General features: G+C 46.8%; 1 protein-coding gene across 1 annotated transcript in view; it reads right to left on the bottom strand.

The window, feature by feature from the left end:
- EYA2 (EYA transcriptional coactivator and phosphatase 2) overlaps positions 1 to 23,270 on the bottom strand; it is a 250,439-nt gene that overhangs the window by 150,665 nt on the left and 76,504 nt on the right. The window contains exons 2-4 of the mRNA XM_065919822.1: positions 17,428 to 17,546; positions 4,413 to 4,455; positions 359 to 501 (exon numbers count right to left, since the gene is read on the bottom strand). Of these exons, the coding sequence (XP_065775894.1) occupies positions 359 to 501; positions 4,413 to 4,455; positions 17,428 to 17,536 (295 nt within the window). The 5' untranslated portion in view covers positions 17,537 to 17,546. The remainder of the gene's footprint in view (positions 1 to 358; positions 502 to 4,412; positions 4,456 to 17,427; positions 17,547 to 23,270) is intronic.

Raw genomic sequence — 23,270 nt, 5'->3', positions numbered from 1 at the left:
CAGAGGAAAACATCTGAAAATGGAGAGAGACATTTTCCTCCTGACATCCTCTGAGCACCTGGATCCAGCCATACCTGATATCAGCCTTGTCCCCAAGCTTACCAGGATGTGAATCATTAAGTTTCCATTTTCTCTAAGCCAGCTTGGGTTAAGTTTCTTACCCTTGCAACCAAAACAGGCCTCGACATAGTCTCTAGAACTTGAACTGTATTGAAAGTGTCTGTCCTTCTGCTCTGTCTCCAATCCAAAATCAGGCTGGCTGCATGCCTCTTTCCGCATTTAACTGAGGCATTTGGGCAGAATGAAGACCACGATGTTAGGGATCCCGGGGAAAGCAAGGGCTTGGTCGGGTACTCACTGTAAGAAGGGATTCCATAGGCTTGTGCTGGAGGCGGGTAAGCCGTGTAGGGGGAAGTTTGCTGGATCCCTGCACTGTACTGCGTCTGGCCGTAGGCTGCCATGGCCGAAGCAGGCTGACCGGGTGGGACACGCGGGCAAGGTCTGCGTGGAAGAAAGAAGATTAAATCTCCAAGCCCAACCTAGCACATCCCTCCCCCCCTGGTATCACCACTATCACCATTTCCCTTCAGGTGATTATTTTTATTTTTTTGGCCTTGCAGCTTTTGGGATCTTACTTCCCCGACCAGGAACTCTGGTCCCAGCAACGAAAGTACTAGTTCCTAGTCCCTGGACCACCACGCACTCTTTCCAGGAAAGAGACAACTTACATGTTCATCAAGTCCTATTTCACTTTCCTTTCCTGGGCACCAGGGAAACGACACTTCCTGGGTCCTTTGCAGTCAGAGTCAACCACGTGACTGGATTCTGCTCAACACAATGGTTTAGCCAATAAAACCGTCTCCTCAAAACCCTGCTGCCCTCTCTCCTGTTTCAGCAGCAACTGTGGAGGGTACCAGCTGAGAGGGCGAAGCCAGCAGGGTTACACCCTGGAACCCCAAGTCAGCCTGTGGAGGAGAGCTGCCTTGGAGAGGTTTTATTTAAGAAACAAACCTTTGTTGTGTCAATCCACTGGAACCAGGGTTCATTGACTACTACAGTACAGCCCATTCCACTGTGACTATCTACCCTTATTTAGACACATTCCCAACTGATACAGCTTTGACAGGATTGCCAGTCAAGATGCCCGGCTCTGGGCCATGGGGTGGGCACAGGGTGCCAGATTATCCAATCAGATTCTATTCTGGAAATTGAAATCCTGGGCTGAATAATTCATCCCAACAACCACATTCTGAAAAGAGTGTTTTTACTCCCTTCCTATTGCTTGGACCCCAGAAGCGGTGCTATTCTGGGTCTTCCTTAAGACCTGATTATTCCAGTTTTGATCCCACTGTCAGCTACTCCAGATCTTCCAAAAAAGTTCCTTTTGGGCTTACATCAGCTGGGGTCTGGGCTTCCCAGGTGGCGCTAGCAAAAGAATCTGCCTGCAGAGGCAGGAGACATAAGAGACGCGGGTTCGATCTCTGGGTCGGGAAGATGCTCTGGAGGAGGAAATGGCAATCCGCCCCAGTATTACTGCCTGGAGACTACTACGGACAGAGGAGACTAGGTCCTTGGTGTCACAAAGAGTTGGACATGACTGAGTATCTGAACACAGCTGGGGTCTATTTGTCTTACTTGCAACCAAAGAACACAAATGGATTTCTTACTCCAAGATGAATAATCAGTTCCATGAACAGCTAGGATTTAAAGGACCACTGAGGGACTTCCCTGGCGGTCTAGTGGTTAAGAATCTGTCTGCAAATGTGGGAGACATGGGTTTGATCTCTGGTCTGGGATGATCCCACATGCCACAGGGCAACAAAGCCCGCGTGCCACAACTACTGGGCCCACGTTCCCTGCTACAAGAAGTCCACACACCGCAGCTAGAGTAGCCCCTGCTTGCCACAACCAGAGAAAGGCGATGAAGACCCACTGCAACCAAAAATAAATAATACTAGTAAAAAATCCTAAAAAAGTAAATAAAGGGCTGCTGATCTACGACATCCCTAACACAATGACCGCTAGTAATCACTGAGCTCTGACCACAGGCTAGGAATTGTGTCTCACAGGCCTCATGTGGTCTGCATCACATCACATACTGATATCAACTCCCTGGGGTAGAGGCTCTGCTAACTCCCATTTTAAAGAAGAGAAAACGGAAGCTCAGAGACCAGAAGTCATGGCTAGAAAGCGGGAAATCCAGAATCTGAACTTGGAAGTCTGACTCCTGAGCCCACGTGGACTTGTAACCATGGAGCTTTGCTGCTGCTCAGGGATGGGCCTGGGACTGACTCAGTCCTGCAGGCAGCAATTAATAAAGTCAAGGTTGGCTCATTCAACCGGATGGGGACAAGACAGTGAATCTACGGATGCAATTTCTTTGGCCAGTGCAGTCTTTTTCTTAATTTGGAGTTGCCAATATTTTAAAACCAGGAGAGATCCACACATGAATATACACACTCCCTATTTCCCCCTTCTCTTGCAAAGCAGATGCTTTGGAAAGCCTGGGTCTGCTCTCCTGGGTGCTGTATTCAGCTGGATTTGAGAACATCTTCCAACTCACACTGTCCTCAACAGTCCTTCCTGTGATAAAAAACACTGACAATTCTTGGGTCTATGGCACACCAGGCACTGTCCTAATTACTGTATGTGGACGGGCTCATTTAAATCTCATAGCAACTGTGACAACCCTTGGAGGCAGTTACTATTCCCATCCCCATTTTACAGATAAGAAAACTGAGGCAGAGAGAATACATACAGCTGATCCATGATTTGAACCCTGGTTCCAGAGGCCATGTCCTTAACCACTCCACTAGGACACCCAGGCCCTTTAGGTCAAAAACCCAGACACTAAAGTTCTGTGCAACAAATTATATCTAATCATTCTGACCACGAGTTTATCAGTAGATGGTAATGAGATTCCCAAACCTGTATCTGATTCCATTTTGATGACATTAATACAGTAAAACCTTCTCATTTCCAGTTTCTCCTATATATGAAGCTTAAAGGCATGTATGAGACAGATGTTAAAATTCACAGAATTATAAAAAGACATTCTCAGCCCCTTTCCTTTTGACAACTTCTGTGCCAAAGGGTCAGGGAATTTGTTCCAAGATGCATAAGAAAGTTGCTTGTTTTGTAATTTGTCCCAAGATGCATAAGAATGTCACTTGAACTGGAGACTCCAGATCCAGTATTGGAAGGTGTTTCATCAGTCAAGACTCCCACCCTATGAGGTGCCTGGAAACACATCCAGAGCATGGGACATAGCACTGAGCAGAGAATTTTATTTGAAAATGTTCCCAATTTACACCTGCTTGGAAGTAGAAGGTGGAAATCTGAGATGATCAATTCCTGCTTCCCATCAAAACTGATGTGAACTTCTTAGAATAAACTGGGGCTCGAATGAAAAGCCAGAGAAAGGACGAGGAAGCTCTCCAACCCCAAGGCCATAAAACAAGCCAGGTAGATTTAACAGACCTCAGTTGCTACTGACAACCCCCAAAACATCTTCTGGAGGGAAAGGAAGGCTGAGAAAGTGTGTTCCTTACAAATAGCTTCTTCGGGGTCGTCCGGGGATGAAAATATCCAACTATGGAGGAGGTGAGCATTCAGAGGAGGGCCATGCTGACCGTCTCGCCAAGCCTGGGGCTTCTCACACTGCAGGGAGCAGACTTCCTTCAATTGGCTCCCCAATTGCCCTGGGTAAGCCCTGTCCATCACCAGACTCCCACTGACCCCTGGATGCAGCTCTGGTGGAGCATTTGTACTGTTCACCATGTTGAGATCTCTGATCTACTGGTCCATTTCCTACTAGCCTGGAAGCTCTCTGAGGGCAGGGGCTGTGTCTCATTGATCTTGCGAGTCTCCAGAGCTCCTAGGAGATTTGGTTATCGAGCAGTGTTGGGTGAATGTTTGAGCAGGAAGAAGGAAAGAAGGAGGGGGAGGAGGGTAAAAGATCAAGATGGGTAAAGAGAGAAAGATGGGGTGAAAGGAAGGAAGTGGAGAGAGAGAGAAGAGAGAGAGGAAAGAAAGGAAGGAAAAACAGAGAGGGAGAGATAGAGAAGCAAGAAGGGAGACAGGAACAGAGAACGTCTATGACAGGAAAGCACAGGAAGGAAACAAAAAAATGTTTAAAAAAAGGAAGAAAGAAGAAAACAACACCCAACACTTCCAGAACAGTCTATTCCATACCCCATTCTGAGTGCCTTTTATGTGAAACAGACATCAGCATTGTCCCCATTTTCCAGATGGGGAGACTGAGGCCTGGGGAAATGGGGTCATTTGTTCAAGGTCGCTCAACCAGTAAAAGCATCACTGGGATTCCTCTCCAGGGAGTCTGGCTCCAGAGCCTCTGCCTCCAAGGAGAAAAGGGAGAGAGAGTGAGAGGAAGCTAAGGCAAGGGTACTCACCTTGTGAAGAGCTGGGACACACTCGGAGCAGATGTGGTGATGCCTGGAGGGGAAAAAAACATTTGAAGGACTTGAGCTGTCAGAGGGATGGTCCCCAGAAGCTGTGACTTCAGATGCCAGGTTGAGGGGGAAGAAATGCGTGGAGTTGCTGTCAGGGACCTTCTCAAGCACACAAGCTTATCCAAACCACATCAATGTAGCACTTTCCTTCTTGAAAAACCTTCTCTGGGTATGCTGTCTCCAGGTACTAACTGAAGGACTGTGTGTATACAATCTATAGCATCTTGAAACATCAGGGTGGAATCCATTCCCCCACCCATTGCACAGATGGAGAAACGGAGGCCAAAGAGACAGAAAGAATGTGCTTGAGCCAGGCCCATGACTAGATGGCAGCTGGCACCATTTCTACTCCTGGATGGAGACCCACTCTTTTCCTTGCTTTAAAGGCAACCCCAGAAACCCGGAAAGGCAGATACCGGTTGGCTTTGGCTATCCGACATTCATTTTCCTTTCTTCTGATGACATCACATTGATATTCCTCCTCTCCCTCCCCAGTTTCAGTCCATGGGGTTCAGGTGGGGCTGGCTCCAGCACTTAGGGGAGCCACATCTTGGATTGTCTCTGGGGCTCCAACGAGAGTGTGGGGAGGGAGATGGAAGACGCCTGAGGTCCTGGTACAAGGGCTGTGTCCCTGGGCACTCAGCCTCCAACCATGGTTGGGAGGGAATGATCAGGAGATGATGAAAAGCTGATACAATTTTGCTGGGAGAGATGTTGCCAAGAGCATCATTTTAAACACCATTAGTTCACGAGGGATGATTTTGTGTTGTGTCATCTTAAAGACAACGCAATGTCCTCAGCGTGGAGCCCCGGCAAGTTCTAGATGACATGTTGACTGATTGTACCAACCTGCCAATTCACACTCCCTGGTCTGCAGGGCAGGGGCAGGGGTGTCCCTGTGCCTCCCGAGAAATACTCCACGCTCTCCAGAGCTCTGAGCCACTCTGTAAACCAACCTGCAATCCCAGCTGTAGCTCTGTGTCAGCACTAAGACTTTGGGCAGATCGCCTACAGTCTCCGGGGCTCAGGGCACCCTCCTGTGAAATGGAGGAAAACATTTATCTCACAAGGGTATGTGAGGATGAAATGAGATGATGATGATGGTAACGGTGATGATTCTATCCATCATTTACCCTGTGCCTGCTACGTGCCAAACTCTCCTCTAAACCTGTTACCTGGATTCATTATTTTAATCCTCATACTCCTCCCCCCCACACCTTGAGGAGGGTTCTGTTCCCATCCCCGTGTTACAGATGAAGGGAGGTGAAGTTGACGGGTCCTAAGGGGCAGATCCGTGGTCTGAACTCAGGTGGTCTGGCTCCAGAGTTCGGCCTCCCAAGCAGGGCACAGCAGCCCACGAGGGCAGTCATCATCATTAACAACAACCAGTCCCCACCAACAAACTCACAAGTGCCAGACTCTGTGTTAACTGCCTGAACTCACTTCACTCCCATGGCAATGCTACAAGGACACCCCGATTGTACCGATGTGGAAACCAAGGCTCCAAATGCTAAGGTGCCTTGCTCAAGCTCGCGGACATGGAAACTGGGACTTGAACCTAAGGCTGTTTAGTCCCAGTCTATTTCCTTTTTTGGGGGGGGAGCTGTGCCTTGTGGGATGTGGGATCTTAGTTCCCTGGTCAGGATAGAACTCGTACCCCTGCATTGGAAGTGTGGAGTCTTAACTGCTAGACCGCTAGGAGAGTCCCAGGTCCATTTCCTTAATCATCTCCTTGGCTGAGTCAAATTCTGTTTGAGTCCCAAGTTACTAGGGTGAGGAGGCAGGTCCTGAAGTCCACTTAGAGAGCTATAGCTAGAATTTAAAAATAAAATAGGACGGACAGCATCAGCATATATTGGCCACACAGCACACGAGAAGGAATCGTGGAAAACTTTTATTCCAGCTATAAATGTGAGAATGTGATGTGTGTGTGTGTGCATGCTCAATGACTGTAATATAACATATCTTCCTATGTGCTGTCTTTATAAAAAGTCGGGCCAACAGGGGTCCAATGCCAAGGAAAGGCCCTGGCTTCCAGTGGGTGCTCCCTCACTGCTAATTTCCCTGCTCTGGGTTTTTGCCCCAGGCAGAGCCTCCCATATCCCCCTTCCTCAGCTTCCCCCAGGACGGTCTCCTTCTGAAACAGCCTCAGTTTCATTACTGGTAAGAAGCACGTGATTTATGTTTAGTAATAATACTACATAAGTTATTGAATTAAACATTTTGAGTTGTTTTAATAAACATGTAAATATTCATAAAAATCAAAATCTATGGAAACACTCCCGTGGGCTCAGATGAACTCGACATTCTAGAAATGTGAAAAAAAGCATCTTCCCCTGCCTGCAACCTCTGCGCCCTGGTTTGTGAGTTCATGCAGTGCTGATCACCTCCTCCGTTCCTCTGAATTGCTGTGTACTCTTCCCTCCCCACGCGGGCCTGTCTCCCTCTCCGGCCGTTCAAACCTCCTATCCTCTCCCTCTTCTGCCCCAACAACCCCCAGGAAGCCTGCGCTAGCCAGAAACAGGCCTTCAGTCAATGCTAAGAGATTTTCCTTCTGCCGATGATGTGCTTTTTGAAAAGCACAGGCTTTCTCTTTTTTTTTTTTAAAGCTGGTATCACATTTAATTTTTTTGAACCCAAGGTGCCTGGGGGAATTGGGAACCTGGAAAATGAATGTATTCTATAGAGAATAATCTCTTTCCCTTTCTTCTTCCTTTTTTTCCCTGGTAAGAATGGCATGGACCTCCTGGAGAATCCTGACGGGATGTGACGACACTGGGTCCTCAAGTTCCTTCCCGTCCTGTGGGCCCTGGAGTGGGACTGTGTCAAGGGTGGCCACGCTCAACTCTTTGGGTGCAGAGGGGGGGTAGGGACTCCCCAAAAGCAGAGAGCCTCTCTCTTCCTCTGCTGGGGTCCAGGGATATTAGTCCTGTGGACCAGGAGGCCCAGCTGCAGTTGGAGCCATACGTCGTCTGAGTATCAGGAAAGGGCCTGATGGAGTGGTCGTGCGGGCAATGCCAGCCCCAGCATGAAAGGTGGAAGAGTGGGCATTATTGTCCAAGTCGCAGGAACAGCCTGGTCCTCAGGGTAGCCCTGGACACCTTTCAGGGACCCCCAGAGTCACCACTCTCTGGCTGCTGTTGTATGTAACAGCTTTCTCCAAATGGTAAGTCAGAGCTAGACTTCCATGGGGTGGAGACCATGCCAGACAGCATTCCATGCAGCTCAGGAACGGTCTGGCCCACAGATCTGGCAATGCCCCTGGGTGTAGGCATGACCCTCTGGACAGCAGGACGCCCACTGAACCCCAGCTTGCCAGAGGGATAATGTGGACTGCGGTCACGAGTCTCTCCATGATGCCAGTGTCCCAGACCCAGGGGGCATGTTGGCAATCGAGGTGGTCATACTGCCCCTGGTCGCCCATCACAAACATGGGACCCTTAGCACAGGAGCAGAAGACCTGTTAACTCTTGTTTGCAAGTGAGCCCCAAGGGTGGGGAAGACCCCACAGGCTGTCACAGCATCAGTCCTTTGATGCTGGTGGGATCCAGAGCCTGGAAGGTGGAGATGCCCTTCCCACTGACCACAGCGTTCTGTTCTCAGACTTGGCCGTGCCACTGAACATGCCATGATGGACAAGACTGGGGTCAGTGGCAGAATCACTGATGGCAACTTATATCCACGTTGATGGTGACTTATATCCACGTTGGGGCTTCCCGGGTGGTGCTAGTGATAAAGAAGATGCCTGCCAATGCAGGAGATGCCGGAGATGCAGGTTCGATCCCTGGGTTGAGAAGATCCCCTAGAGGAGGAAATGGCAACCCACTCCAGTTTTCTTGCCTGGAGAAACCCACGGGCAGAGGAGCCTGGCAGGCTGTGGTCCACAGTGTCACAAAGAGTGGGATGCAACTTGGCACTAGCACTAAACCCACGTTGCCAGTGGTGAAAACAGCCCTGGTGACCCGACTCAGCGTAGCCAAATCTATTTACGCCAAGGTTAATGACGTGTCTCTGAGGGATGCGGTTAATACAGAAACTGGGGCAGCTGGCTCTCAAGGGAGGGGCAGGGAGCCTCCTTCATTTGTGAATTGAAAGCTCTAAGTCCCTTCTTCCTCCCCAGCTTCCTACGGGTGAAGGGAGCAGGACTAGCTAAACAGATAGCCAGAGCCTCAGGGTTGAATCTCATTCATTCATTCATTCACCACCACATGCCAGGCATGTGCTAGGTAATGGGTTACAAGAATCAGCAAAAACAATCAGGGTTCTTGTAGTCATGGACGCTCCAGTTTAGCAAGGGAGTGAAAGGAGAAGTGTCTGTCGCTCAGTTGTGTCCGACTCTTCGCGACCCCGTGGACTGTAGCCCACCAGGCTCCTCTGTCCACAGGATTCCCCAAGCAAGGATACTGGAGTGGGGAGCCATGCCCTTCTCAGGGGACCTTCCCACCCCGGGACTGACCTGGGGTCTCCTGCACTGCGGGTGGTACTTTATTGTCTGAGCCACCAGGGAAGCCCACTTAGCCGGGGAGACTGACGGTAAACAAATACACTGGTAAGGTACTTAATTACAACTGTACCAAGGTGCAAAAGGAAGAATGCATACCGAGAAGAGCGCCTGGAACACGACGATGCTCAGGATTTGCCCGGGGATCTTCCTAAAATGCAGACTGCAAGTCTGTAGGTCAAGGAAGCTCCCAGGTAACACTGACATGGCAGGCCACCCCGGAAACCCCACTTCGAGCAGTGAGAGTTTAGACCACAGGCTACCAAGGCATTGCAAATTACTAAGAAGTCCCAATCCCGGCTTCGTAAAAATAAATCTTCATTCCAGAAGTCACAAACTCAAATGCATACTGGGGCCAAAAAGGGAATATAAATGATCTAATGTAACATGAGAAAACTAGAAACTGGGGTCTGTGTGTGTGTGATTGTGTGATGTAACTTACCCACGGACAGACACAGTTGGTTCATTCATTCAACAATGTTTACCGTGCACCTACTGTGGGCCAGATTTACAACTCAAGTTTCATAATTTGTTGTCTCCTTGTTCCTTCCAAAGAAAGTACATGGGCTAAAGGGATCAGAGCCAGGTTCAAACCCTGACTCTGCTGCACTATAACTGTATGGCCCTGAGTCCATCTCTTCCTTTCCCTAAACCTCAGTTTCCACATCCATAAAATGGGGCACCATCTCATCCCTGTAGGGCTGTTGCAAAGCAGGTATCTACCCAATGGTAACTGACCAACATAGAGGAGCTCTTATTAGCTTTCTCTTCTCCTGGGGCTCTCGCTTAATCCACTTCTCATTGTAAGCCCAATTTGAATACTCATACATTTTTCTTTTTAAAAACCTCTCCTTTCACTGGGAGGATTAAGAAACTAATGATTCTGAAGGCAGTCACCACTATTATGTTGCCTAACTGGGTGCCAGGGGGCCCATGATCCCCATGAGATAGATAGTTTCTAATGCGAGATGTCTTGAGGCAGGTCTGTGCTGTGGAAGGTGCATGTCTGTGTTTCATCAGTTCACCTCCCTCCCGTGGATGCGTTAAGCAGCATCGAGACCAGCGGCAGCGACCGCAGGAGGGAGCACTCTATGCGGAGTCCAGTGTGTACACCACACAGGTAGAGGTCATTCTGGGGCCGGCGGCCCCCCAGGAAGCCCGCTGAAAAAGGCTTCAAAATGGCAGAGGTCAAGCTGATCTGTGCCTCCCCAGGCCAGATCCAGGCAAAGCTCTGGGCAGCTCAACCTGGCTTGGGGGAAATGAAGGAAAACCTGCCAGCCCCTGGCTAGAGCCGCTGACTGAAACTGGAAATGAAACCACATCACGCCCAAGGGCAGAGGAGGTGCAGGAGGTCTGAGTGCAGATGACAGCCTGCTTGTTTCGCAGGGCGGTGACTTCACCTCTCCAAGGAAACCCTTAATGAGATTATAGCCTCAGCTTTTGCAAAATGTGTCGCATTTTAAAAGAAAAAAAAATTTCTTTTTCTTGATTCAGCTTTGCTTCCTTAGTTCCATAACTTTTCCCCTCCTCCTTCCAGAAGACAGGATATAATTCAAATCCAATTTTGCCTTAAATGGTAAGGAACAATAGCTTCTATTTCTCAAGTGGTTCCTACAAGCCAGGTGCGCTGCTGGACTGCATGGGCCCTATCTGTTTTATTCCCCAGAACATCTCATTCTCCACTTTATACATATGGAAAATGAGGCAAGGGAAAGTCAAAGAAACACTACTAAGGATTCAAAACCAATATCAACCTCAAGTTATCTGTGGTTCCTCATGCTAAGTCGCTTCAGTCCTGTCTGACTCTGTGTGACCCCATAGACTGAAGGCCTCCAGGCTCCTCTGTCCATGGGATTCTCCAGGCAAGAACAGTAGAGTGGGTTCCCATGCCCTCCTCCAGGGAATCTTCCGCACCCAGGGGTCAAACTTGTGTCTCTTATGTCTCCTGCATTGACAGGCATGTTCTTTACCACTAGCACCACCTGGGAAGCCCATAGGTTACTCTATTCATCCACCACCCATCCATCCACCTAACCAAGCATCCACTTCACCTCCATTCACTCACTCACCCACCCAACCATAAATAATTTTTAAGGATCTACCATAAGTTAGTCACTGAGCTGTGTGCTAATTCGGAACAGAAATTTAAATACATATATAGGAATAAAAAATTGTCTTCGTCCTGAACTAATTCACCATCTAGAGCAGGGGTTACTAACCTTGGGTGCATAAAACTGGGTACATTTGGAGAGCTTTAAAAACATCTCAGGACTTCTCAGGTTGTCCAGTGATTAAGACACTGTGCTTCTAATGCAGGGGGTGGGGTTCGATCCTTGGTCAGGAGAACTTAGATCTCACATGCATCGTGGGGCAGCCAAAAAATAAAAATTAAAAAAAAAAAAACAAACCTCACTGCCTGGGTCACATTTCTGAACAATTAAATCAGACTCCTTGGGGTTAAGATCTGGACATTTGCATTAAATTTTCACCAAAAAAACTTCCCAGGAGAGTTCAATGTGCACCCAGGTTTAAAACCAGTCCTGGAGCCTGGTTCTCAAAGCATGGTCCCTGGACTGGCAACATCAGCATTGTCTGGGAATTGCTAGAAATGCAAATTCTTGGGCCCCACCCCCAAACCATGACAGAAGCAGAAATGTGGGCATGGGGCCCTGCAACTGGTGTTACCAACAGAACTTTCAAGGTGATTTAGATGCACCAGAGAATTAGAGAACATAAACATATCTCCTTAAATTACAGAAATATACATTTATGCACACATAAAACATAGAAGCAATCTTCAATAAGAGGAACACAAAACACTGATAACAGTAGTTACTTCTGTGGAGGAGAGGAAACCCCTAAGATTGGGTAAATGCAGCAAAGGGGAATTTGGCCTAACATTCAAGTTTTTATAAGGACTATGTTACCTGGTGATCAGAAATTAAATTATCTTTAAAAAAAAAGCAGCAGCAAGGGAGGGCGCTGCAGACAGGGCACACAGCTTGTGCTAAGGCTGTGAGATCACAGAGGGTGGAGCTCATTTAATCACCGAATACTACAGTCTGGCAGAATGCTGTGTCTCCTGTCTTGATTCCTTTTACAAGTATTTCTTCTTCTTTTCAAAATGGTGAGTGTCATTTTAAAAAACTGAGGTATGGTTGATTTGCAGTGTTTCAAGTGTACAGCAAAGTGATTCAGATTTTCTTTCATTATAGGTTATTGCAAGGTATTGACTATAGGCAATTCCCTGGTGGTCCAGAGGTAAAGACTGCTCTTTCACTGCAGCCTACGTGGGTTCGATCCCTAGTCAGGGAACTAAGATCCCGCAGGCCATGCAGCACAGCCAAAAAAAAAAAAAAAAGCCTACTGGGGACTTCCCTGGTGGTCCAGTGGCTAAGACTCCGCACTCCCAATGCAGGGGTTTGAGGTTTGATCCCTGGTTAGGGAACTAGATCCTAAGTGCTGCAACTAAGACATGGTGCACTGAAATTAATTAATTAATTAAAAAACCCAAGATACGGAGTATAGTTCTCTGTGCTCTACAGTAGGTGCTTGTTATTTCTCTGTTGTGTATATAGTAGTATGTACCTATTAATCCCAAACTCCTAATTTATCCCTGTCCCCCCTGTGGTAACTGTAAGTTTGCTTTCTTAAGTATTTTTTAAGCACGTACTATGCATCATACCTTGTTCTCAGCAGATATGTAGGCAACTAAAGTAGGTAAGATCTGCCTTCAGAGAACTTACCTTCTGGTGGAGCAGCAGACAAAAAGCAAGTGAGCAAACGCAGCACGCCGGGCAGGGCATAGGAACACAAACAAAATACACAGAACATCATGTCTGGGTGTTCTGCTGGCTTCCCCCTCACCCTGCTCCAGACCCTGACCTGTTCTCCCCCTCCATCACCACCACCCCATCTAAGCCACCGTGGCCTCTCACTTTACTGTAACTCCTTCCTCTCCAGCCCCTGGACTCCCATTGTGAGCATCCTCAGTCCTTTCTCACTTGCAGCCTGAGGGATCCTGTCCACGTAGATCAGATCATCTCTCATCTGCTCTCAACCCTCCCACAGCTCCCATCTCGCTCAGGGTAGAAGCCAAGTCCTTCCAAAGGCTCATGGAGTCTGATCCTGGGTACCTCTCTGAGCTCATCTTCCTGCCACTGGTCCCTCGCTCGCTGGGCTCCAGCCACACCAGCCTCCTTATTGCTCCTCACGTGCTCTGGGACAGCTGCTGCCTCAGGACCTTTGCACATGCTATTTTCTCTACTCCTAAGGCTCTTCCTCCCTGTCACCATGAAGCGCTCTCGCACACCTCCTTCAGGTCTCTTTTTTTTCCTTCCTTAAATTAACTAATTATTTGTTTGGCTGTGTTGGGCCTTAGTTATGGCACATGGGATCTTCATTGCATCATGTGGGACCTTTCATTGCAGTGCACAGGCTTAGTTGCTCCAAGACATGTGGGATCTTACTTCTTTGACCAGGGATCAAACCCAAGTCCCCTGTATTACAAGCAGGATTCTTAACCACCGGACGGCCAGGGAAGTTGCTCTTTCAGGTCCTTCTTCAAGTGTTCCCTTCCCAGTGACATTATTTCTAGCGCCCCTAACAAAAACTGCAATCCCGTGTCCCTGCATTTCTTATCCCACCTTGCCTTCTTGCCCCTACCGCACAGTACGTGACACCATTCACCATGCTATATATTTTTCTTATCTACTGTTATCATCAGACCCTTGTCCTACTGGGTTAGGCTCCAGGAGCCAAAGCTTTTCTATTTCCTTCCTAGTACTTACACAATGCTGGGCATGTGCTTGAGGAAACATTTCTTGAATAAAGGAATGAATGAATAAACAAATGATTACTTCTGAAGGGAAAGACCTCTCTGATAAGAACTGGAGGATGAAGGGATGGTCCTGTGATGGGAGGAAACCTGGTCCAAGCAGAGTAACAGCCAGTGTGAAGGCCCTCAGGACAGAATCCGACTTGTGAGTTAGAGCGAAAGAAACCAGGCCAGGGGCTGGGCGTCGTGGGCAGAGGCGATGGGGAGGGGTCCGGCCTGAGAGGCTGCCTGGGACACAAAGCGGAGCCCCCCGGCCAAGAGTAAGGAATTCAGATCTGATTCTGTACTTTTTAAGAACACCAAGCCCGCTCCATGTTTTAAGTCATATCAACCTCACATCAACCATGAGCTTGGTGGACTAATTACTCTACTTAACAGAAGAGGCACATGAGCCCCCAAGAGACTAGGCCGCTAGACTAGGGACTTTAAAAAGGTAGGAGTTAAAGTAGGAAACACAGTGGGAGCCTTGGGGGGTTTCTTGGGTTCGAGTTTCCCCTCCGGACCTCCCGGAGTGTAGGCCTTGTGGCCCATGCCTCCTGGGGTCCTCCTCGGGGCTGGACCCTTGCGGCCACTCTGTAACAGAAGGGGCGGGCCCAGGAGGGGGGAGACCAGAGGTCAGGCAGGAGGAGGAGCTGAGTCTGACACTTGAGGCCACAGCTAGAGTGGAATGTCCCCTGCTGAGTCCCGGCGCTCACTGCCCACACCAATAATCAAGAGAAAGAAACATGTGTACGTTGTTTGTGTGTGTGTGTGTGTGTGTGTGTGTGTGTGTGTGTGCACGCGTGTGTAACCTGACCCTGCTGGCCCTGCCTGGTCTGAATTTGGAAGCGAACTCTCTCTGCCCCTTTGCTCACCGCCAAAGTCTTTCCCTTGGCCCCAGCTGACCCCCCGGTATTGGAAAGGATGCAGACAGCTCCAAGTCACAAAAAAGGAGAGAGATGAGGTGTTTGTGGGTACCACCACTGGGGGAGGGTATGAACATCTGGGGTCTGAAGACCCTTAAGATCTTGAGTTTAGAAGCAGAGAGTCTGGAGCCACAGGACTGGGTTTAATTCCTGACCCTGCCATGAGCTGTGTGACTTTAAGCCAGTTACTCAACTCCCCAGGCCTCAAGTTCCACATCTGTAAAATGGGCTCACAACCCAATAGAGGTGTAATAATTACACGAGAAACAGTAATTAGGAAAACGGACTTTCGAGTCAGACCTGTTGTTATTTAGTCTCGAAGTTACATCCAACTCTTCTGCAACGTCATGGACTGTAGCCCATGAGGCATGGGGTTTTCCAGGCAAGAATACTGCAGTGCATGGCCATTTCCTTCTCCAGCGGATCCTCCTGACCCAGGGACTGAAGCTGTGTCTCCTGCACTGGCAGGCATATTCTTTACCATTGTGCCACCCGGGATGCCCCGGAGTCTGATTCCTTAGGTTCAAAATTGGCAATCACTAAACTGTCGTCTCAGTCAAGCCACTTAACTTGTGTCTCACCTGTAAAACAAGTGTCCACTTCTTAAAGTTGCAGACACTAAAGTGTTAATACACGTGAATGACTGACACATAGCAGGTGCCAAGGGTTTGCTTTGACAGTGATGGAGGAGAAGGAGGATTCATCTAGATTTCCATTGCTCTGAACAGGGCCTGAGACAGAATAGACGCTCACAAAAACGAAGGGCAAGAGGGGTGGAAGTCACTCACGTTCACCACAGCTGCCCCTCAGTCCCCAGTGCTGGCAGCCAGGTTCCCAGGTAGGGACACAGGCCCTGCACTTCCAGAGCACTCAGCGTCTCCAGAGAAACTAGAAATCCAGATTTTTATGTGCACTCTCTCAATTTTTACAAGTTACCTTTATTTAAAACACAGTATAAATCAAACAAAGATGTACCTGAAGGCCAGGCTTGGCTGTGAGCTGCCAAGTTTGTAACCATGGATTTGAGTCCACTGTGACTATTTGTCTTTTTCTTTTCTGGCCATGTTGTGTGGCATGTGGGGTGTGATAGTTCCCTGACCAGGGATCAAACCCGAGTCCTCTGCATTGGAAGTGAAGAGTCTTAACCCACTGGACTTCTAGGGAAGTCCCCATTGCGGCTATTTAATTCAATGGATGTAAGTTTATTTATTATGCTTCCAAGCTGGTGGCTCAGTAAAGAATCTGCCTGCAGTACATGAGACCGAGGTTTGATCCCTGGGTCAGCAAGATCCCCTGGAGAAGGGCATGGCTACCCACTCCAGTAATCATGCCTGGAGAATCCCATGGACAGAGGAGCCTGGAGGGCTAAAGTCTATGGGCAAAGAGTCAGACATGACTGAAGGACTGACACTTCACATAACATCACCTCATTTGACCCTTGCAGTAAGCACCCTACGAAGTGGTCATGTTTCCCAGCTCCCCATTCGACAGGTGAGAAAGTTGAGGCTCAGAAAGGATGAACAATTTGCTCAAGGTCACTTGGCTGGGTGTCAGTCTGGGATCCTCCTCCCTCAGCAGTCTATGCCCTTTTCTGTTACTACTGGCTCTGAAATGAAGAGTCTTTAGTTGACTGGTGCCTTCAGGCTGAAGGAAAAGGAAGACTGTCTTTGAACAGGGCTCTGGAAATTATCGCAAACTCTCAAAGAGCTCAGGGTGGCTTATCCAGATGCTCCACAGGCCTGGGAGGAACGAGAGTGTGTTGGTCTACCATGCAGCTTTGGCACAGGAGCCCAGACCCTCTTGATGGTACTCTCAGCAAGGCTGTTTCGGCTTCACAACTACCATGTACGACATTACTGACTGCCCTCTTAGTGACAGCAGTAATTACTCCTCAAAGCCTGGAGTTGCTTAAAAGCAAATTCCTTCTGATGTTATATTCAACGAGAACCATGTCTCTTTGGGTTTCCATAACAATTACATAGCACTGTGTCCCCACGAACTGGCCTCAAACACAGACAATGAAGGAGAGACAGCCAGGGGTCTTGGGATACCAACAGCAAATCTCAAAGCTGCTCAAAGGGTTAAGCCCAGTGGTTAAACATAATAGCTTAATGCCTTTTGCTAAGTAACTCTGAGCTTTACCAGGAAGGCTGACAGATCCCAAACAGTGCAAACAATAGCTGGAATTGTTCTAGTGAAAACTAGTCCGACTGCATCATTTGCCAATAATTTTTTAAACAGCTTAACTCTCCTCTGCTTCCTTGACTCCAAACCGACCTGAAAGCAAAAGGCAGATGAGTTGTTGTCCCAACGTCAACCCCCGGTAAACAGGACGCCTGCTTGGATGGGGCGATGGCAGGAGAGGACTCAGAGGTCCAGCCCCAGAGCAAGCAGGACACTCCCGGGGCCGGGCCTGGAACCTGAAACTGACAAGTGCCTGTGGAGGTGTCAGCGTTTCTTGGAACTGGAGACCAAGACAGCAAGTTCAGAACACGGACCAGCACACTTTTACCTTTAATGACTAGACAAAATTGTTAGCAATGTACAAACTTTTGGTCCAGAGTCAATAATCTAATTGGATGGGAAGAAAAATTGTCGTAATGACAGTACTTGGGAGAGGATGCGTGTCTAAGGCTGGCAGTCCCTTACCACGCTCCACGGGGTGAACGGAACCACCACCAGGCCCGCTAAAACACACAGCAAGAGGCCTACCTTCTCTGTCACTCAGAGTCCAGACATCAGCGTCAGCACGGTTAAGCTTCAGTTTACCCGGACGATCACTGTTTACAGTAAGGCTGGGTGAGACCAGTAGTTCTAGCATTTCCTTGTACCTGAAAGAAAACAAAGGGAAATATAATTTATTCATTAATTATGCATGCTTCCTAATGATTCCCATTTCTTTCCCTAAGAGTATAAATATTAAAGCTGATTACCTAAACTCAGCCATCTTATAAATTCTACATCATAAAAATTCACTGAACTTTTCATCAGAGGGAAATGAGGAATTGAAATGAAGTACTTGCTCCCCTCCGGAGAATACACCCACTTGATTAAAACTTTCCCCTCCTTCCTCCTGCATTTTGCCATTAGAAAAATTATATTTGGGCCTCTTTTAAAAGTCATCTAAGTGAGCTGGAGTGAGCCAGGGAGACTTTCCAGTGGAGGCAGAGAGAAACAGGTGGAGAGGTAGGATTGAATTTGGATTCCTAGAAGCCAGAGGCATGGAGAGAAGGTGGCGTTGACTGCAGTTAAGTGAGACTGAATGTAGTGTTACATGTCACTTGTGCAAACGGAGAAAGGCTCAAAAGATGCCATGGATGTGTAAACACCCCTCTAGGCAGCAGAGCTCTCAGACCAGCACTGTGGTCCCCATCAAGAAAGAATACACTAGCTCCTGAATCACCCAGGATTTTGATAAATGCTATGGGGTAGGGGAGGGCAGAAAGAGAAAGACAAATACCATGTGATATCATGTAATCGGGGAGTAAGGTTTTTGATTAATGTGCACAAGGTCAAACACAGCAATTTTCAAAGGACTAAACTACAACCAATAACATGTGACACTGATTCAAGTCGTCCTCAAAGAAAGGCTAAGGTAGTCACTGCACATTAGTATCCAGGGTCATCCTTGGCAGGATCCATTATTACTGTGTTAACAGAACACAGTGTACCAATTGGTGGCAACATGGTTATAAACTCACATTCCATCCTGAAAAGATTCTGGATTCAAATTCCACTTCACTACTTGGTACTTTGAACAGGTGAACCAAACTGCTTTAAGTTGAAAGTTTTCTCCTTTGAACAATGGGGATTATCAGTATCTCCATTAGAAGGTCATGGTGAAGATGCAAAGAGATGAGATATAAATAAAGGACCTACCAGGCAGCAACCTAAATGCCCATTCACTACCACAGGAATGAGGAATACAGGTAGAAAGGGCTCACAGTGGAATACAATACAGCAATGAAAAAGATTGCCCTGGAGCGCCATGAACAGATTGCCAAACAAAGCAATGGGCAATGAGACAGAAGGGTACCCAACGTATGATACCATTTCTATGAAGTTCAAAAATATACAAATCAATATTACACACTGTTCAGGGATAGATACCAAAAAAAAAAAAAAAGATAATAATATGCATAGGAATGATAGGCACCTGTTTCAGGAGGATGGTTAGCTAGGGGTCATCAGGGGATGCAATTTAGGAAGAGGTATCCTGGAGCTTCAACTGTGTTTGCAACAATGTAGTTCAGAGGTTGACACAAACTCTGATCCATCCAAATCCAGCTTATCATCTGTTTCTGTGTGACCCATAAACTAAGAATGGCTTTCATATTTTTAAATGGTTGAAAATAATCCTAAGAAGGATAGCATTTCATGACCTGTGAAAATTATGTGAAATTCAAATTTCAGTGTCCATTAGTAAAGTCTTCTTGGAGCACAGCCCTGCTTGGCAGGTTACTGTATCCTTCACGGCTACTTTTATGCTGCAATTTCTGTGTAGAGTAGTTGCCACAGAGACCTGGAAAGCTGAAAATGTTTCATATCTGGCAGTAAAAGTTTGCCACCCCCTGTTTTAGTCTGTAAGTAAGTGGTGGAGGGCAGGAGAAGAAGGGGGCAACAGAGGATGAGGTGTTGGATGGCATCACCGACTCAATGGACATGAGTTTGAGCAAGCTCCAGGAGACAGTGAAGGACAGGGGAGCCTGGCGTGCTGCAGTCCATGGGGTCGCAAAGAGTCGGACACGACTTAGGGACTGAACAAGTGGTGGCTTAGTCGCTATGTCATGTCTGACTCTTGTGACCTTATGGACTATAGCCCGTCAGGCTCCTCCATCTGTGGGATTTCCCAGGGGACCTTCTCCACCCAGGTATGGAACCAGCATCTTCTGCATTGCAGGCAGATTCTTTACTGACAGCCATCAGGGAAGCTCTCATAAGGTTACTCTATATCTCTGCATGCCCAAAATACTTCATAATTTTTGACAAAGAAAGAAATCACTTATCCCAGGACTTGCATATAGGAAAGACTTTATATATGCTTTTTAATCAGAAGAGAAAATTCCACACAAACTAGCTCCTAGTGTTTATGTCTTTCTGTGAACTGATGAACATTTGGGTCTTAAGTGTTCCTGTGTATACATGGGTCCTGAGATCTGGTTTTCTTGTTCCTCAAGTGCCACAAGGCACTCCAGAAAGAGGCCTCTGTGTCTCTTTGATATATCAAGACATATTTTGTGGATTGTGGCAAGCAGCAGACACTGCACTTATTGTCTGAGTGTAGGTGTCAGAAATTTGCATTTTATCCAAACTCATTCCCTTCATTCTTTTGGATATATGCAAATAATTAAAGGTTAAAAAATAAATAATGTTGTAAAAAATTTCATTGGTCTCTAAACATCCAAATGCTACGTGCGGGTGTAAGTGTTAGTCGCCCAGTCGTGCCCGACTCTCTGCGACCCCATGGACTGCAGTTCACCAGGTCCTCCTGTCCATGAGATTCTCCGGGCGACAGTACTGGAGTGAGTTGCCATTTCCTTCTCTAGAGGATCTTCCCGACCCAGGGATCAAACCCCAGGTTTCCTGCACTGCAGGCAGATTCTTTACCGACTGAGCTACAAGGGAAGCCCCATGTGTGGCTGTGAAAAGCAGCAAATTATTAGCTAAATGACCAAATCCAGTGAAAAACATAAGGAATTGTTTTTACTCCTTCTTAGGGTTTAAAAATATTTGAAGTAGTTGCCAATATTAAAAAATGAGGTGATTTCACGTAAGAATCTAGAGTTTCAGCTTCTCTTGAAGAATTAGAGGAATACTGACTGTTCTTGTATTGAAACTATCAGCTGCCTGCCCAGTTCGGTCAAGACATATGAGCTCGTTTGCCAAAGTCCCCACCATTCCCTAGTGTCTTGTATTTGATGCCCCCCCCTGCTTTTCCATCTCCTTTCCCGGAGGTCTTTCCAGACTTTTGTTTGAGCTCCGTGGATCATGTGTCATCAGACAAGCCTGATGAGGAAAGAAACAGCAATGTGACACTTCTGGCCTCAGTCTCATAGCTTATGATTTTTTTACTGGGTATCACTGTCACCCTCAAGAGCAATCAGCACATCTAAACAGCATTTATTGATGTTATAGCACAGCAAGAAGGTGTCATGAGTTCTAACTCCGGGACGGAGTATCGCTATTAAAACTTTGGTGTCTTCACCTTAGACTCATGCCTAAGGTCCATGAAGGCCAGCTAAATGTGGAAACCAGCCCTATTATCCCCACAGCATCTGACACAGAATCTTGTTCATTCTGTCATCTGATTAACATCTGTCGAAGGATGAGAGGAAGGAGGAGACGGAGGAAGACAGGAACTTGAAGGGAGAGGAGACAGGAAATCTGTAATTGGAGCAATTAGCTTCTTTTAAAAACTCCTATTAATTTTTGTTTTCCACTTCACCCTAGAGAATGCTCCTAATGTATTAAATATGTAATTATGTCTCCTTGTAAATGATGCTATATTGTCTTATGTGACATATGTGGGGTTTTTAGGTTTGTTTTTGGCCATGCCAGGCACATGTGGGATTTTAGTTCCCTGAACAGGTATTGAACCTGTGCCCCTGCATTGGGAGCATGGAGTCTTAACCACTGGTCCGCCAGGGAAGTCCTGTGACATATGTTTTAATTTATATGAATAGGATTACGCATGAGACCTCATTTGGTTTATCAGGATTTTTTCTAGTCTGCACTATGATTTTATAATATATATATATATATATATATATATATTATTAGATGGTTATTTAGCTTGCAGCTAGAATTCCATACTGCATACCCACTTTATTGTATTTATTCATTGCTCTAGTGATAGACATATAGGATGCCTTCATCTCTGAGCTACTATAAACAATGTTGCAGTGAACATATTCATTAAACATATATATACACACACACATGTATATGTAATGTGGTGTAGTTACACAGACATACATATTCTTAAAACATATAAATATTTGAGGAGGATTCCTGTCTTACTGGGTATGCATGAAATGAACCTGACCCAAGTACTAGCAGATTTTTCTTCATAAATCCTGGGCTAATCCAGATGTTTACCATAAGTACACGTGCATTCTAATTTCATAAATTCTTGCTAACACTTGGCATTGTCAAGCTTTCTAATGACTGCCAAACTGCTGAATGGAAAGCAATTACCTCATACTGGTTTTAATTTTCATTTCTATGATTACTAGAGAGTTTGAACATATATTCACATAATTGTGGGCCATATGAGCTTCTAGGAACTGTCTATTCATACCTTTTATCCTTGCCCATCCTTCTACTGGGTTTTCTTTTCTCCCCCTTTTTGTTGATTTTCTGGAATGCCTTGTAAGTCTAGGTATTACTCCATTGTTGGTTTTATTTGTTTTTTCTTTTTGGTGACAAAGCAAAAGGAGTACGTCAAGGCTGTATATTGTCAGCCTGCTTATTTAACTTCTATGCAGAGTACATCATGTGAAATGCCAGGCTGGATGAATCACAAGCTGGAATCAAGATTGCCAGAAGAATATGAATAATCTCAGACATGCAGATGACAGAATCCTAAAGGCAGAAAGCAAAGAGGAACTAAAGAGCCTCTTGATGAAGGTGAAAGAGGAGAATGAAAAACTGGTTTTAAAACTCAACATTTGAAGAACTAAGATCATGGCCTCCGGACCCATCACTTCATGGCAAATATGGAATGGCAAAAATGGAAACAGTGACAGACTTTATTTTCTTGGGCTCCAAAATCACTGTAGATGGTGACTGCAGTCATGAAATTAAAAGACGCTTGCTCCTTGGAAGAAAAGCTATGACAAATATAGACTGCATATTAAAAAGCAGAGATATCACTTGCTGACAAGGTCCATACAATCAAAGCTATGGTTTTTCCAGTAGTCCTGTATGGAGGTGACAGTTGGACCATAAATAAAGTTGAGTGCAGAAGAATTGATGCTTTCGAACTGTGTGGCGCTAGAGAAGACTCTTGAGAGTCCCTTGGACGGCAAGGGGATCCAACCAGTCAATCCTAAAGGAAATTAACCCTGAATATTCACTGGAAGGACTGCTGCTGAAGCTGAAGCTCCAATAGTTTGGCCACCTGATTCGAAAAGCTGACTCACCAGAAAAGACCCTGATGCTGGGAAAGATTGAGGGCAGGAGGAGAAAGGGGTGACAGAGGATGAGATGGTTGAATGGGATCACCAACTCAACGGCCATGAGCCTGAGCAAACTCCGGGAGATGGTGAAGGACAGGGAAGCCTGGCGTGCTGCAGTCTGTGGGGTTGCAAAGAGTCGGACACAACTGAGGGACTGAACAACAGCAAGATATTGCAGGGCAGCCAAGGCAGGACTCGAAGGCCCAGGGTCCCAGAGACGAGACGTGGACTGAGGTAAGTCTGGCCTCTACTGCTTTTCCCCTCAAGACATTTGCCAATTTATAAGCACAGAAGAAAAAAAAGAGCAGCTTAGAGTTTTCCAGTCTCAACGAGCTGGGGAGACAAAAATTGGAGTTCAGGTTACTAAGGCAGCTA

The sequence above is a fragment of the Muntiacus reevesi genome, chromosome 2 (assembly GCF_963930625.1).
Source record: "Muntiacus reevesi chromosome 2, mMunRee1.1, whole genome shotgun sequence".
NCBI lineage: Eukaryota > Metazoa > Chordata > Mammalia > Artiodactyla > Cervidae > Muntiacus > Muntiacus reevesi.
The sequence above is the reverse complement of the archived record's forward strand: the minus strand, read 5'-3'. Positions and strand labels throughout refer to the sequence as shown.